The sequence below is a fragment of the Mustela erminea genome, chromosome 1, assembly GCF_009829155.1.
Source record: "Mustela erminea isolate mMusErm1 chromosome 1, mMusErm1.Pri, whole genome shotgun sequence".
Classification (NCBI taxonomy): Eukaryota; Metazoa; Chordata; class Mammalia; order Carnivora; family Mustelidae; genus Mustela; species Mustela erminea.
In genome coordinates this window covers 41855372-41869448 of record NC_045614.1, presented here as the reverse complement: position 1 = coordinate 41869448, position 14077 = coordinate 41855372, and the positions used below count along the sequence as shown (strand labels likewise).

Here is a 14077-nt window from a genome sequence, read left to right as displayed (position 1 = left end):
TTGCTTTTAGAATATGTAATATGTTCAGGTTAAATATTTTATATATTAATACAATAATTTTTAGATTGCACATGACATGATGAAAGGACTCTGGACTAGAATTCAGATGAGAACTACTTCTGATCCAACAATGATTTCTGTGGGAACAATTGACATCTTACTCACCTTTTCATTGAAATCTTCATCTATAAAAGGAGTATTAGATTACCCAACTTATCAAAGTTACAAAGAGCAACTGACATGATTGTTGTTTTTGTTTTGTTTTGATTTTTTAAAGGTTTTATTTATTTATTTAACAGAGAGAGAGAGATCACAGGTAGGCAGAGAGGCAGGCAGATAGAGGGGGAATCAAACTCCCTGCTGAGCAGAGAGTCCGATGTGGGGCTCAATCCCAGGACCTGGGGGTCAGCCACCCAGGCACCCCAGTGATTGTTGTTTTAATACACAAAATTTTATAGAACTGATAGTGGTTTCTTTTTACTATAAACATTAAGTCTTCTAGGAGGTAAATGGCTCTAATTTATATAGTGGTGTGTTAAGACTATGGGATATTTCTGAATTTTTTTTTAATTATTTTAATTATTTTTAAAAGAATTTATTTATTTATTTGACAGAAAGAGACACAGTCAGTGAGAGAGGGAATACAAGCAGGGGACTTGGGAGAGGGAGAAGTAGGCTTTCCGCCAAGCAGGGAGCCTGATGCAGGGATTTGATACCAGGACCATGACCCAAGCTGAAGGCAGATGCTTAAAAACTGAGCCACCCAGGCATCCCTATTTCTGAGTTTTTAAAGGTGAAGTCTATTTTGATGTGTCAAGTGTGCTCACTGTTTAAAAACTGTTTTTTCAGAATGCCTGGGTGGCTCAGTTGGTTAAGCAGCTGCCTTTGGCTCAGGTCATGATCCTAGCGTCCTGGGATCAAATCCCACATTGGGCTCCTTGCTCGGCGGGGATCCTGCTTCTCCCTCTGCCTCTGCCTCTGCCTGCCATTCTGCCTGTGCTCGCTCTCTCCCTCTCTCTCTGATAAATAAATAAAATCTTAAAAAAAAAAAAAGTTCTGGAGATACTTTGGTGACTCAATCAGTTAAGTCCCCAGCTTTGGTTCCAGTCATGATCTCAGGGTCATGAGATCGAGCCCCATGTCAGGTTCCACACTCAGCAGGTAGTCCGCTTGAGATTCTCTCTCTCCCTCTTGCTCTGCCCCTCCCCCTACTCTTTCTCTCTCCTTCTCTCTCAAATAAATAAATCTTTTTTAAAAGAACCCTAGTTTTTCTCTTTAAAAACTCTTGTTCAAAAACCAGAATCTTTTCTTTTTCCTTTTTTCTTCAGGCTTCCCATTGATAAATATGGCTCTGGGGTTAATGCCTTTACTATGTGAGACCCCCTAGGTGGCATTTAGGGTTTTTTATGGTGGTGTACCATTTAGTAAATAGCATTGTGATGGCTGAGAAGAGTGGAGAGTGCCTCAGGGATGGGTATTTACCCAGACAAATTGAAATGGATAGTTGAGCACTTATCCAATTAATTTATTAAATGTGCTCAGTCAGTCTGAATAAATCAAAGAAGTGTGCTCTTTCCCCCCTTCATCGGCGGCATGAGATTGGCCTGAAGTACATGAGGTAATTACCTCCACTTTCTACTTCATCTCTGCCTATACAGACCTAGCCTCATTTTTCCCCTAGTGAACAAATTATTCTCCCCCTTCAGAAAATCATGAAAAATCCTTAAATTTTAGCTGTTATTCTGTTGTGTTTTCACCATGTTTGAATCTTTTGTTTCTGATACGTGGCCATGTTTGAGCTTCAGACATGTCACAATGGAATAATATATTTATTGCCTTTTATTTGTAAGGGAGGTGATGTTTAAAGTCGACTTTATATTGTAGAGGTTTTTTTTTTTAATTTAAATATACTAAGAGGGGAAAAACCTTGACATTTGTTTTACAGATGGCAGCTGAATGGAAGTGATATTAATCTGAGTATGGAATACCGTTATAAGTTGAATGGAGGAAATCTTGTGGTTATTAACCCCAACAGAAATTGGGATACAGGAAGTTACCAGTGTTTCGCAACAAATTCGCTTGGAACGATTGTCAGCAGAGAAGCTAAACTCCAGTTTGCCTGTAAGTTTATGTTCACCATGTCCAGCAAGTTAACATTTTAAAAAGTTAACTGACTTTGCGTGGTCATTTTGGATTTTAGAAACAGTATGTGTATTTTATTAATTGAATAAATCATTTGAGGAAAAGTTCAATATGATCTTTTGGATCTCTATGTACTTACTGTATGAATCAGAGCTTAAAATGTGTGTGGGTATATTTTCTATTTTACTATTTTTGGAAGGATTCTGTTTAGGACAGGAAAAAGAATCCAGGTAAGAATATGTTCACGGAGTAGCTACCCTGTATCTCATATTGAATTTGAACTGAAAAGACAGTGTCAGACATGGTCCTTGCTCTTTGAGAATTTTGAAATTAGAGAATTATATCTGACAAATCTGAAGATATTTAAGGCACAAAGACAATGAAAAAGAAAAGAATGTGACATCTTGTTGACCTCCCAGGCAGTTTGGCCCAGCTCACAGTGACCTTAGGGGTAAGCTTCACTCCAACCTGGCTCTGGAAGCCACCTTTGTACCAGTGTTAATTGGACCTGGGTGAACTCATGGCCCAACCTGAGAAAATCACCTTCTTTGTCCAGGGAATTTAAAATAGGGACCAGAGACCTCATTGAACTTTTTATCTTCCTGAAATATTTTTTGACTACTTTCTACTTTTTGTTTCTTCTTACTAGACTCTCTTCATTTGTTTTAACTATGTATTTTTTAAATAATGCATTATCAGGATTATCTTGGTTATGAGGTTTCTGTTAGTTCTTTATACCTCAGTAACTCTGAAATTGGAATGCATGTGTTCTTATAATGGGGTAGTAGTCTCCCTCCATAGCCACAAGCCATTAATAAATTGATTATGTGTCATTTAATGCATGGCTTATCCTGTAACTTTCTGTGTTGTAATGACAATGGCTGTTTTTTTTTTTTTTTTTTTTTTTTGGCTTTATTTTGATGTTCTATTCTGCAGGCTCTGTTTTTCTTACTTATTTGCTCTTTCCAATGTTTTCACTTTGTCTTCCTCTGTGAACAGTGTTTCTGGTTCTCTGATTTGAAACTGTATCTTTCCCAGGTATTTTGAGGGCCAGATGTTAGATTTATATTATGCAAATTTCAGCTGGCTTGTATGTTTACCAAGGTGTTCTGTATATACGTCTCTAGTAGCCGTAATTTTAAATCTAAATTATTATTTCAGAGTCCCTCCATTTTAAACAAGTTCTGTTCCTTTTTTTCCCTTACTATATACTTTGCTGTCTTAATGATTTCTATGGTCTTTGATTTAGATTCTTATTATGCCATTTTCATACATAGGCCTTTTTTTTTTTTAAAGATTTTATTTATTTATTTAAGGGAGAATGAGTGAGAGAGAGCATGAGAGAGGAGAAGGTCAGAGGGAGAAGCAGACTCCCCAAGGAGCTGGGAGCCCGATGTGGGACTCGATCCTGGAAGTCCCGGATCATGACCTGAGCCGAAGGCAGTTGCTCAACCAACTGAGCCACACAGGCGCCCCCATAGACCATTTTGATACATACACACACACACACATAGACACACGCGCACACACACACACACAAGGCATACATATGTATTAGGTATTATGCATATATACACGTGTGTATGTATATAGTAAGTGTATATATACTGTTTTTCTCATGAATAATTTTATATGTGCATATTATTTTTAACCAGAATTTTGCTAGAATCAGTGAGATAGCAATGTTTTACCTAGTTGCAGTGCTAGCCACTAGACCTCTTCCCATTCTTGCATTCTAATTTTTTTTAATTTCTCAGTCTTTAATTATTTAACAGTTAATAAGTTACATTTAAAAATATAGGGCGCCTGGGTGGCTCAGTGAATTAAAGCCTCTGCCTTCTACTCAGGTCATGATCCCGGGGTCCTGGAATAGAGCCCCTCATCGGGCTCTCTGCTCAGTGGGGAGCCTGCTTCCCTTCCTCGCTCTCTGCCTATCCCTCTGCCTACTTGTGATCTCTGTCTGTCAAATAAATAAATAAAAATCTTTAGAAAATAAATAAAAATAAAAATATAACTATGTTTCATCCTCTTGCATTTTAAGGAATGTCATTATATTGACTTAAGTATGAAGACACCTTTGGGTACAAAGGTTGCATCCCAAACTGCTGAAGAATTTCAATGTGGTGTTCTGTTGCCTTCTGGAATTAGTGTTGCTGAGCACAAGTCTGGGGTCAGAATCACTTCTATTTCTTAGGAGCTCACCACCAACTCCTTTTTGTTTGTTTTTTGTCTCACATGTTGGTTGTATCTGAGATCATTTTTTTCTTTATCCCTTTAGTTAAAAACATGCATTTTTCCAGCATACAACTAGGTTTAGCTCTCTTTTAATTTACTTTGCATAGAATGTGAAAAATTAGTTTATCATACTTGAATATTATTTTGTACATGATTCTGGAAATATTTCATCTTTTATAACTTTTTAATTTTATTTGTGATTTATTTATATTTAAAAAAAAAAACACTGATACCCTGTATCTTGGCTTTTTTGTCTTATTTCTTGAAATACTCTTTATCTCATGCTGTTCCTTCCATTGAATTTCTGTTCCTGATTCACAGAGGCCACATCTGTTTGTTTGTTTTCTTTTGAAGATATAGTCAGTTTTCTGAAATGCTCTACTGGACCCACAGGCAGTCTTTTTTTCTACTATCATTTTTTTTTCATTTTTATGCTTAATATTTTAGTGCACTCTAAGGCAAATTTTATCCAAAGCTCACCTTTATAAACAGGTGATGTCAGGGGATTACCCTGGCCCTGCTTGCTTCTCTGCATGAAGAGGTCAGATTATCTTCTCAGATCTGTAGGAGAAAGTACAATTCCCAGTCTGATTCCCTATTTTAGGAGTCTTTCACCAAATATATTATTCCTTTTATACAGTGGTATTTTTCTATTATAGATTCTTGATACTTTATAATATCTGAAGAAGTATAATTAACTTAAAGAATATTCCCCCCCCCCCCACCTTAGTCTATCCTTCATAGTAGAGTATGGCTTATTTGGAAATACTTCTAAAATTATACCGTGCCTCTTCTAGTCTTTTCCTACTTCCTAGCCAGTACTTTACAGACAAAGTAGGATAAAGTTGTTAAGTCTGGAATTTTATTTTCCCTACTTACAAGCTAATAAGCTGGCCTGCTGCTGTTTCACGGATGCTAGCAGAAGACACGATATTCCTGGGTCAGTGACAAAGAGCTTTATTACTCACTGGTGAAGGAGGGAGTACGCGTCAGTTGCCCTTGCCCTCAAGTCCAACAGAGGTGGTAAGATATGGCTGGGATAGATACCATACCCATAGCTGAGGAACACGGGGCTGAGATCGTACCTTTTATAGCAAGCAGTGAGCAAGCTGCTCTTCATCTTAGCTAAAGGAAGATACTACCTTATCCCTCTCTGCAGACATTACTTTGTCCTTTAGCTCTCTGCAGACATATCCCTTAGAAATGGGTCTGCAGGGCGCCTGGGTGGCTCAGTGGGTTAAGCCGCTGCCTTCGGCTTAGGTCATGATCTCAGGGTCCTGGGATCGAGTCCCGCATCGGGTTCTCTGCTCCGCGGGGAGCCTGCTTCCTCCTCTCTCTCTCTCTGCCTGCCTCTCTGCCTACTTGTGATCTCTCTGTGTCAAATGAATAAATAAAATCTTAAAAAAAAAAAAAAAAGAAATGGGTCTGCATAGGAGTGACTGGACCTTTCAGTCTTTGCACACCCACTAAAAACTTCAAAAACAGTTCTCCATTGTTTTCTTGGTGCTATTCTTTGGGTTTCCTTACAGTCTTTTTTCATCTGCCTCACAAGCTTTACTTGTTCTGATGCTTGGGCATGAGATTGCTTAGCTGTCTTGGTGGAGATTCTTTCACTAGCTTTGCTTTTGCAGTTGGCAGGGGTGGGGGAAGTTCATAAGTGTTTTGGGGAAGTTACAAGAACAAATTTTTTGTATCCTAAGCCTACTGCCACGTTAGATTGGAAAGGTAAAAAAATGTATTTTTAAATTCATATAGTTGAGATACAGGTTTCTGGTAAAGAAGCCAAAGATAGTGGGAAAAGAGGTGGGGGATATTTAATATATCAGAGATGTCAAAAAACCAGTTATAAGAGAGCACTGCTTTAACTTGGCAGCCTTGAAGGTATGGGATATATTAACCAAAGAAAGAATTAGGATCAACTCTTGTATTGGTAAGATGCTCATGACTTCAGGGGAATTCTGACTGTCTTTGCTGCAGGCAAATGGATGGTAACATGTTGACACTGAAAAACGTCCTGCTTGTTTACTGTATGTCCCCCTCTTGATTGCATTTGCATGCTTAGTAATTTTTTTTTTGTTTCTGCTCTTCATGGAGAAAATATTTAAATTGTGCTTCATGGGTAAATGAGTAATTGAAAGTATAGTCAATGTGCCACTTGTAAATCTGGTGAAAAAGGAAGGAAATTTTATCTTAATTTTCAAGTTGCTTGAAAATAGTGTTTGTAATAAAATCAAAGTGAAAAGGCCATTTATAATTTAAGAAGTCTGCTTTTTGTAGTCATTCTCAACCTCTTCTAGTAGATTATTTGTGGAACAGTTAGGAAATCTGTTGAAGGGAGAAATATGTAAAGTGATTCAGTGTTTGAGTTACAGGCTTTCTCAATTATTTGCTATTATGCTACATTGTATAATTTTTGATACTTGCTTAATATATTTGAAATGTTTTTCCAAATTCCTAATTCTAATCACTGCAGATTAGGATAGTACCTCCAAATTCCCAGATATCTTTGCTTTATTGATAATTAGTTTTATTGGTCTTATTCCTGAATTTCTTTTAATTCTTTATTAATATGTTTTTATTTTGGCCATTTTGTGCTACAGTATATTTTTAATAATGAATTGCATTACATGGACGAGGAGCATGGAGAAATGAATGTCTGTGTAGCCACCACCTAAGATTTAAAGCATTTTTTTTTAAAGATTTTATTCACTTATTTGAGATAGAGAGAGAGCACAAGAGGGGAGAGTGTCAGAGGGAGAAGCAGACTCCCTGCTGAGCAGGGAACCGGATGCAGAGCTTGATTCTGGGACTCTGGGATCATGACCTGAGCCAAAGACAATTGCTTAACCAACTGAGCTACCTAGGTGCCCTAGATTTAAACCATTTGAAGTCCAGTTAAATCTACCTGCTAACTCATCCTCCTGACATTTTCTTCACTTGTTTCCCCTCCCAATAGGTATTCACTATTCTGAATTAAATAGGATTTTTTTTTATTATTCCTTGAATAAACATGTGCTTTTCTAAATAGATGTTAAATTATTTTACCTTTTTAATTTTTTGAGCTTCTACACAATGGCATCATACAGTATACATGCATCTACATTTTTGTCCCCTCAACATTATGGTTGTGTCTGTTGGTCTACATCCTTGCTAATGCCGGTTATTGTTCATTTTTTTAATTTGTGCAAGTCTAATGAATATAAAATTATATTTCACTGTGGTTTAATTTGCATTTCTATGATTACAATGATGTTAAGTTCCTTTTCTGTGTTTGTGACCATTTATGTTTCTGTGATCTAGATTTTCTTTCTTTCTTTCTTTTTGGCAGGAATTCTTTGTACACTTTCAATTAATCATCTTTTTAGTGGCTAGATTTGTTTTTCTTTTTTTCTGTTGATGCTGTCAAATGATGAACAAATGTTCTTAATTTTGAATTAAAGTATCAATCTTTTTCTTTATAGCTTATGTTCTCTTATGAGCTGTTTGAAAATTTTTCTCTTTTATCACAAAGTGCTAAAGACATTTTCCTTAAATGTATTTATAAAAGTTTAATGTTTTGCTCTTTATATTTAAGTCTTTAATTATCTGGAATTGATTTTGTATATCCTGTGAGACAGAAGTACTCATTTATTTTTTTCTAATATGAGAAGTCAACTTAGCAGCCCAATTGATTGAAGAGTCCATTCTTAACCACCCAGAATGCAATGTATGATCCTTGTCTTTGATTTCTTTGGATGTTTTTGGAGAATTAGCTGCAAATAATGAGAGTCTTTGTTTCCTTATCAGCCCTTGCATCTTTTTGGTCTTTTTAAATGACTGCATTTTCTGTAGCCTAAGATAGTGTTAAATACATTGATGGTAGATATTCCTATTTTGTTTCTGATTTTAAAGAAAATGAATTAAGGGTAACATTTCACCATTTCATATGATGTGTCCTTTAGATTTTGTAAGTGCTGTTTATCAAGTTAAGGCAGATCTTCTCCAGGTTAGGTTTTATCATGAATGTTTTATTTTTTTAAGTGCTTTTCCTACTTCTACTGGAAAATTCATGCTGTTTTTTCTTCTTTAAACTGTTAATGTAGTAAACAGTTTTTAATATTAACCAATCTTTTATTCTTGGGTTAGTTTCCTCTTGGCTTTTTTGTAAGTTTTTAAAAATAAATGGGTGGTATGTGTTTGACAATATTTTTTTTTGCATTTTTGCATATATATTCATATATGAGATTTTCTTTCTATATTCTCTTATACTGTCCTTTTTTTGGCTTTAGTATCAAAATTATTTCACCTCTAAAAATGACCTGGAGAAAAATTTGAGAAATATTGGAATTCTCTGTTGCTTGACGAAGAAGTAGAACTTACAAATAAAACCATCTGGGCTTCGAGTTTTCACTGAAGAAATATTTTAACTATTGAGTGAGTCTTTTGAATAGTTATAGGAGTAGTCGTATCATCTTTTTCTTTATACAAAGTTGTGGTTTTTCTAGGAATTTCATCCTTTTTTATGTTTTCTAAATGTATTGGCAAGAAGTGGTATCAAAACATTTCCTTTTATTATCATTCTTATCTCTGCTTTATCTATATGTACTTCCCTGTTTCATTCTTTTGAAGTATTATTTCGGTACGCTTTTTAATCAAACTTGTCAATTTGGCATTATTTTTCACTTTTCAATCTTTGCATTTCATTTGCTTGTTCCCACTTCTTATATATTTTTTTTAATCACTATATGTAAGTATGCAAGTAATCATTATATGGTTACTTTCCTACGATTCTAATGTTCTACTACAAATATGTGTGGCTTTAAATTGTCCTGAAATCATTGTTTTAGCTGTCAACCAGGGCTTTGCTATTTAGCACATTTATTGTGGTTAGGTTCTACAAATAAAATAATTTCGTTTTGATTTTCCTCTTGGATCCATGAGTTATCAGATGTATTTTTGAATTTCCAAACATAATAGAGTTTTCCCAGTCATATTTTGTTACTGATTTCCATTTTTTTTAAAGATCTTATTTATTTGAGAGACAGAGCACATGCGCACCAGAGAGGCATAAGTGGGGGTGGAAGGAGGGATGTGCAGAGGGAGAAACAGGCTCCCCAGTGAGCTGGCAGCCCAACATGGGATTGGATTCCAGGACCCTGGGATCATGACCTGAGTCTAAGGCAGAGGCTTAACCAACTGAGCCACCCAGACATTCCTTGTCACTGACTTCTAAACTTAGTGCCCCATCTATCAGAGCAGTGTTCTCTCTGTTAATTGGGTTAAACTTGTTAGTTGTGTTGCTGAAACTGTGTATCTCATTACTGATGCTTTATCTAGTCAGTCAGTTTCATACAATTATAATTTCTGTTTATCCTAGTATTTTTGTATTTTTTTAAAGATTTTATTTATTTATTTGACAGACAGAGATCACAAGTAGGCAGAGAAGCAGGCAGAAAGAGGGGAAGGGAAGCAGGCTCCCTGCTGAGCAGAGCTCAGATAATGCCTGGCTTGATCCCAGGACCCTGGGATCATGACCTGAGCTGAAGGCAGAGGCTTTAACCCACTGAGCCACCCGGGCGCCCCAGTATTTTTGTATTTTTGCCTTATGTATTTAGTGAGTTATTGATGTATAAAAATTTATAATAGGAATATTGTTGGTCAACATGAGGTAACCAACTATCCCTAATAAATTGTTTGCCTTAGAATTTAGGTGTTGGGTGCCTGGGTGGCTCAGTGGGTTAAGCCTCTGCCTTCGGCTCAGGTCATGATCTCAGAGTTCTGGAATCAAGTCCCGCATCGGGCTCTCTGCTCGGCAGGGAGCCTGCTTCCCCCCCTCCCCACTCTCTCTCTCTCTCCTCTCTCTCTCTCTCTCTCTCTGTGCCTACTTGTCATCTCTCTCTGTTAAATAAATAAAATCTTTAAAAAAAAAAAGAATTTAGGTGTTAATGTATTGATATTGCTCCATTAATATATTCTGATTTTTGTTTTGTTTTGTTTTCTTCTCTTTGTTTGGACTGATTACAAATTTCTTCCCCCCTCAGTAACATTGAAAGTTATACCCCTTATTTATTTTCTTCTAGTAATTGCCCTAGAGATTTCAGTATGCATGCTTAACAAAGTCTATAGTTAAGCAATATTTCCAACAATAGAGGACTTTGCAGTATTTAAAACTATTATAGCTTTTCTCCAGAATACTGTTCTTTTGTTATCAAATATTTTTGTTGAAATTTTTAATTTCCTGAATTAGACATGACTGATCCTATTCCTTTTATTTTCTAGTTTTACTTTTATATCAGAAATAAATAATGTAGCATGTACAAACTTCTACACATTTTTTGTTTGCTTTTTTATATTTGTTTTTGCTTGTTTGTTTAAGGAAAACTTCGGGTTTCTGTCCATATCCTGTTTATTTCTCCTTTCCTAAGGAAGACGACTTTCAACTCTTTGGCTCTTGTGATATTTATCTCATTTTTTAAATAAGTCACTTGCTTATATTGCTACTTCTTGATTTTTTTTTTCAATTTAAGCATCACTTGACCATCAAATCTGATAACTGATACTCTAACAAGAATCTCACGCCACCACCTTGCCACCACCGTGATGTGAGGTGGTCTTTTTATGAGGTTTATGAAACACAACATTTAAAAAGTCTTACAAAAGCACAGAATTAAAAATAGGAAAATCCACACTTTATTCTACTTACTGTACTCTGACTAGATTGAGTTTAGATGGGCACAGGCCAGTCAGTTTTAGAGCTACCCCTCATCCAGATCTCCACGACAAATAAACATTTCACTGCCTTTGTTTGAAACTGGGGTGCTGGGAAGAAGCTAATCACCAATTGATTAATATTTGAATATGCATTAACTTAGGGTACGTTTTCAGAGGATTTTATGGGATCAAAATTTAAAATAGGTCAGTATTCAGCATTTCTGTGGTGACGAGCTTATAAGTGATAATTCAGAGCTGAGTTTTGTAGCAAAGTGTAATACTAATTATCTTTTCTTTTGTGCATAATTTTTCTTGTCCCACAAATTAGTAATTTTTAAAATTTCTTCATTTTCTGTGGTTTTATACTAGGTCATCCAAAATTCTGGCTAGTTTGCTCAGCGTCCGCTCAGATATTGAGATGCATCAAATATTCTCTTAGTTTTTATCTTCTTGAAATCTTTCTGGAGGTCTTTTCCTTGAATACTTCTACTGAGTTTTTAATACACTGTCTAAAGTTTGCAAATTAAGAGACTTTTTGTACTCTAAATTTCCTCTTTGTATCTTTTTCTAGTTTAATGGCTATTATACTTTTTCATATACATACAAAGTTTGGAGCGATGGTTTTCTTCCTTTATATTTTCTTCCCCTGTATAAAGTATTTTTCCCAAATAGCTTCGTTTCTATTTTATGCTGGTTGGTTTCTGTCTTTCAAATAGGAATTTTTTTTTTTTTTTTTGCATACATCTGGTAATTTTTGGTTGTTTGCACAGACTTAAAGTATAAGGAACTCAACCCTATTTGAAATCTCCATTTTCATGGTGGACCTTATTATTCTGAGGTTAACGATACAATGGCTCATTGCCTTAGGAATCCCTTACTATCAGGGTTTCTAGTTCTTCCCCTTTGGGTAAGTCAGGTGCCCCAGAGGGAAGAAGGATCCAGCCTTCCCCCTGGATGGTATTCTGGGAGCCTGGTGGGAGAAGAGGCCTAAGGGACTGCAGTGTCCAGGGTGCATATATTTATTTAATCCAGCTGTTTCCTCACAATGTATGTCAAGATTCTCCCGAGTAGTCTAGTCAAGATATCCTGTTTTACCCCTTTAGACAATAAGCCTCTCCTTCCCTGGTGTGGAATGGCATTCCGTTGATTGTAGGGAGGCAGACAGGTGATCTGGGTATCTCCTGCTTAAAATTCTTATTTTACCACCTCCTCCTCCACTTCATTTCTGTTTCCAGATGAGCCCGCTACCTCCATTCCGAAGCATTCGGAGGATTCTGCCCACAAATTGACTCGTTTCTAGACTCTTCTCCACCATGCGCCCAAACGTCCTCTTTATCCATTATGCGAAACTGGTTAAACATCACTTCTGTTTTCTGGCTTCTGTGGTTATGTTGCATGTAGCTATTCTGTTTTCCTGTCTTTGTGAGTTTGGGCCTTCCTGGAAATACCTCTATACCGTCTAAGTCCTGGTTTGGGGAGTATCTTAGAGGAAGAGGAAAAAGAGATATGTATGTGTTTTCTTTAGAAGCCTTATTGTTATTTCACACAATCAAGTGTTTTTGCAGATGTACGCACATGTTCACTACATCCTTTGTGTTCTTTCTTTCTTTCTTTCTTTTTAAATAAAGATTTTATTTATTTACTTAGAGAGCATGCAAGCACAAGAGGGGAGAGGATCAAAGGGAGAAGCAGACTCCTCGCTGAGCAGGGAGCCCGATGTGGGCCTTGATCCTGGGACTCCAGGATCATGACCTGAGCTAAAAGCAGTCGCTTAACCAACTGAGACACCCAGGTTGTCCCTATGCACCCTCTTTCTTGTATCTTGGCTCATTTTTCTTCTTTGAGATCTGTATCTTTTAGAAATCTATTTAGTATGTTTCTCTTGGTGGTCAGAACTCTTTTGTCTTCTCTTTTCCCATTGGCCTGAAAGTGTGTCTATTTGCCCTTTGCTCTTTAAAAAATAATTTCACTGCAAAATGTACTGCTACAGAGACTGGAGCCAAACTCTGGGGGTTCGAATCCCACCTCCACCACTTACCAGCTATGTGACATTGGACAAATCCTGAACTCATTTGTGTTTCTGGTTCTTCAACTGTAGAGCAGAGATGAGTAGTGTAACTTACTTCATCAGGTGTGAGGTTTATATGAGCTCCAGTATGTCAAGCATCTGGAGCAGTGCCCAGCAGGAAATGCGTACTATACGGGGATCAGCTGTTGTCATTTTTATACAGTTCTAGGGTATGATTCCTGAATCTTGGGAGGCATGTCTTAATGGCAACTGCACGTTTTTCAGCAGGTATCTTCCAGATTTGTTTATCCCCATGGCAACTCTACTCCTGGTTTCCTTTCAAATATATTTTGAAATTTCTCATTCTCTCCTGCATACCTGTTGACTTGCCTGTCATGTTTTATCTCTCCTCACCTCTTTGTGGTGCTCAGAGTTACTTAGTTCTAGCCTACACATCCCCTAATTAATCTCTGCCTAATGTTCTATTAAATTATCCTTTGGGTTTTTAATTCTAGTGATTGTATTTTCCCTGTATGGACATTCTATCTGGTTCTTTTTTCTGTGTTCCTGTTCTTTATTCAGAGCATCTTGTTTTTCCTGATGGTTTGATAAGCCACCCCATTTTTTCTTTGTTATCATACTTCTTTAAAGTCTTAAGTATTTAGGTATTCTTTTATAATGTTTATTAGCTCAGGATATTGCCAGTGTTAACCTGTGATTTGTTGGTCTGTTGAGAATATAAGAAATATTCTCTCATCTATTTTTTTGATGTGAATATGGTCTTTAAAAAAAAAAAAAGATTTTATTTATTTATTTATTTGAGAGAGAAAGAGAGCACCACCAGGTGGGTGGGGGAATTGCAGCAGGAGAGAGAGAAGCAAGCTTCCCTCCGAGCAGGGAGTCCCACACAGGACTCCAGCCCAGGACCTTGAGATCATGACCTGAGCTGGAGGCACCTCCTTGACCCACTGAGTCACCTAGATGTTTCACGATGTGAATATG

At 36.7% G+C, this 14077-nt stretch overlaps 1 protein-coding gene across 1 annotated transcript in view; it reads left to right on the top strand.

The window, feature by feature from the left end:
• CNTN3 (contactin 3) overlaps positions 1-14077 on the top strand; it is a 336483-nt gene that overhangs the window by 122431 nt on the left and 199975 nt on the right. The window contains exon 4 of the mRNA XM_032325229.1: positions 1946-2121. Within this exon, the coding sequence (XP_032181120.1) occupies positions 1946-2121 (176 nt within the window). The remainder of the gene's footprint in view (positions 1-1945; positions 2122-14077) is intronic.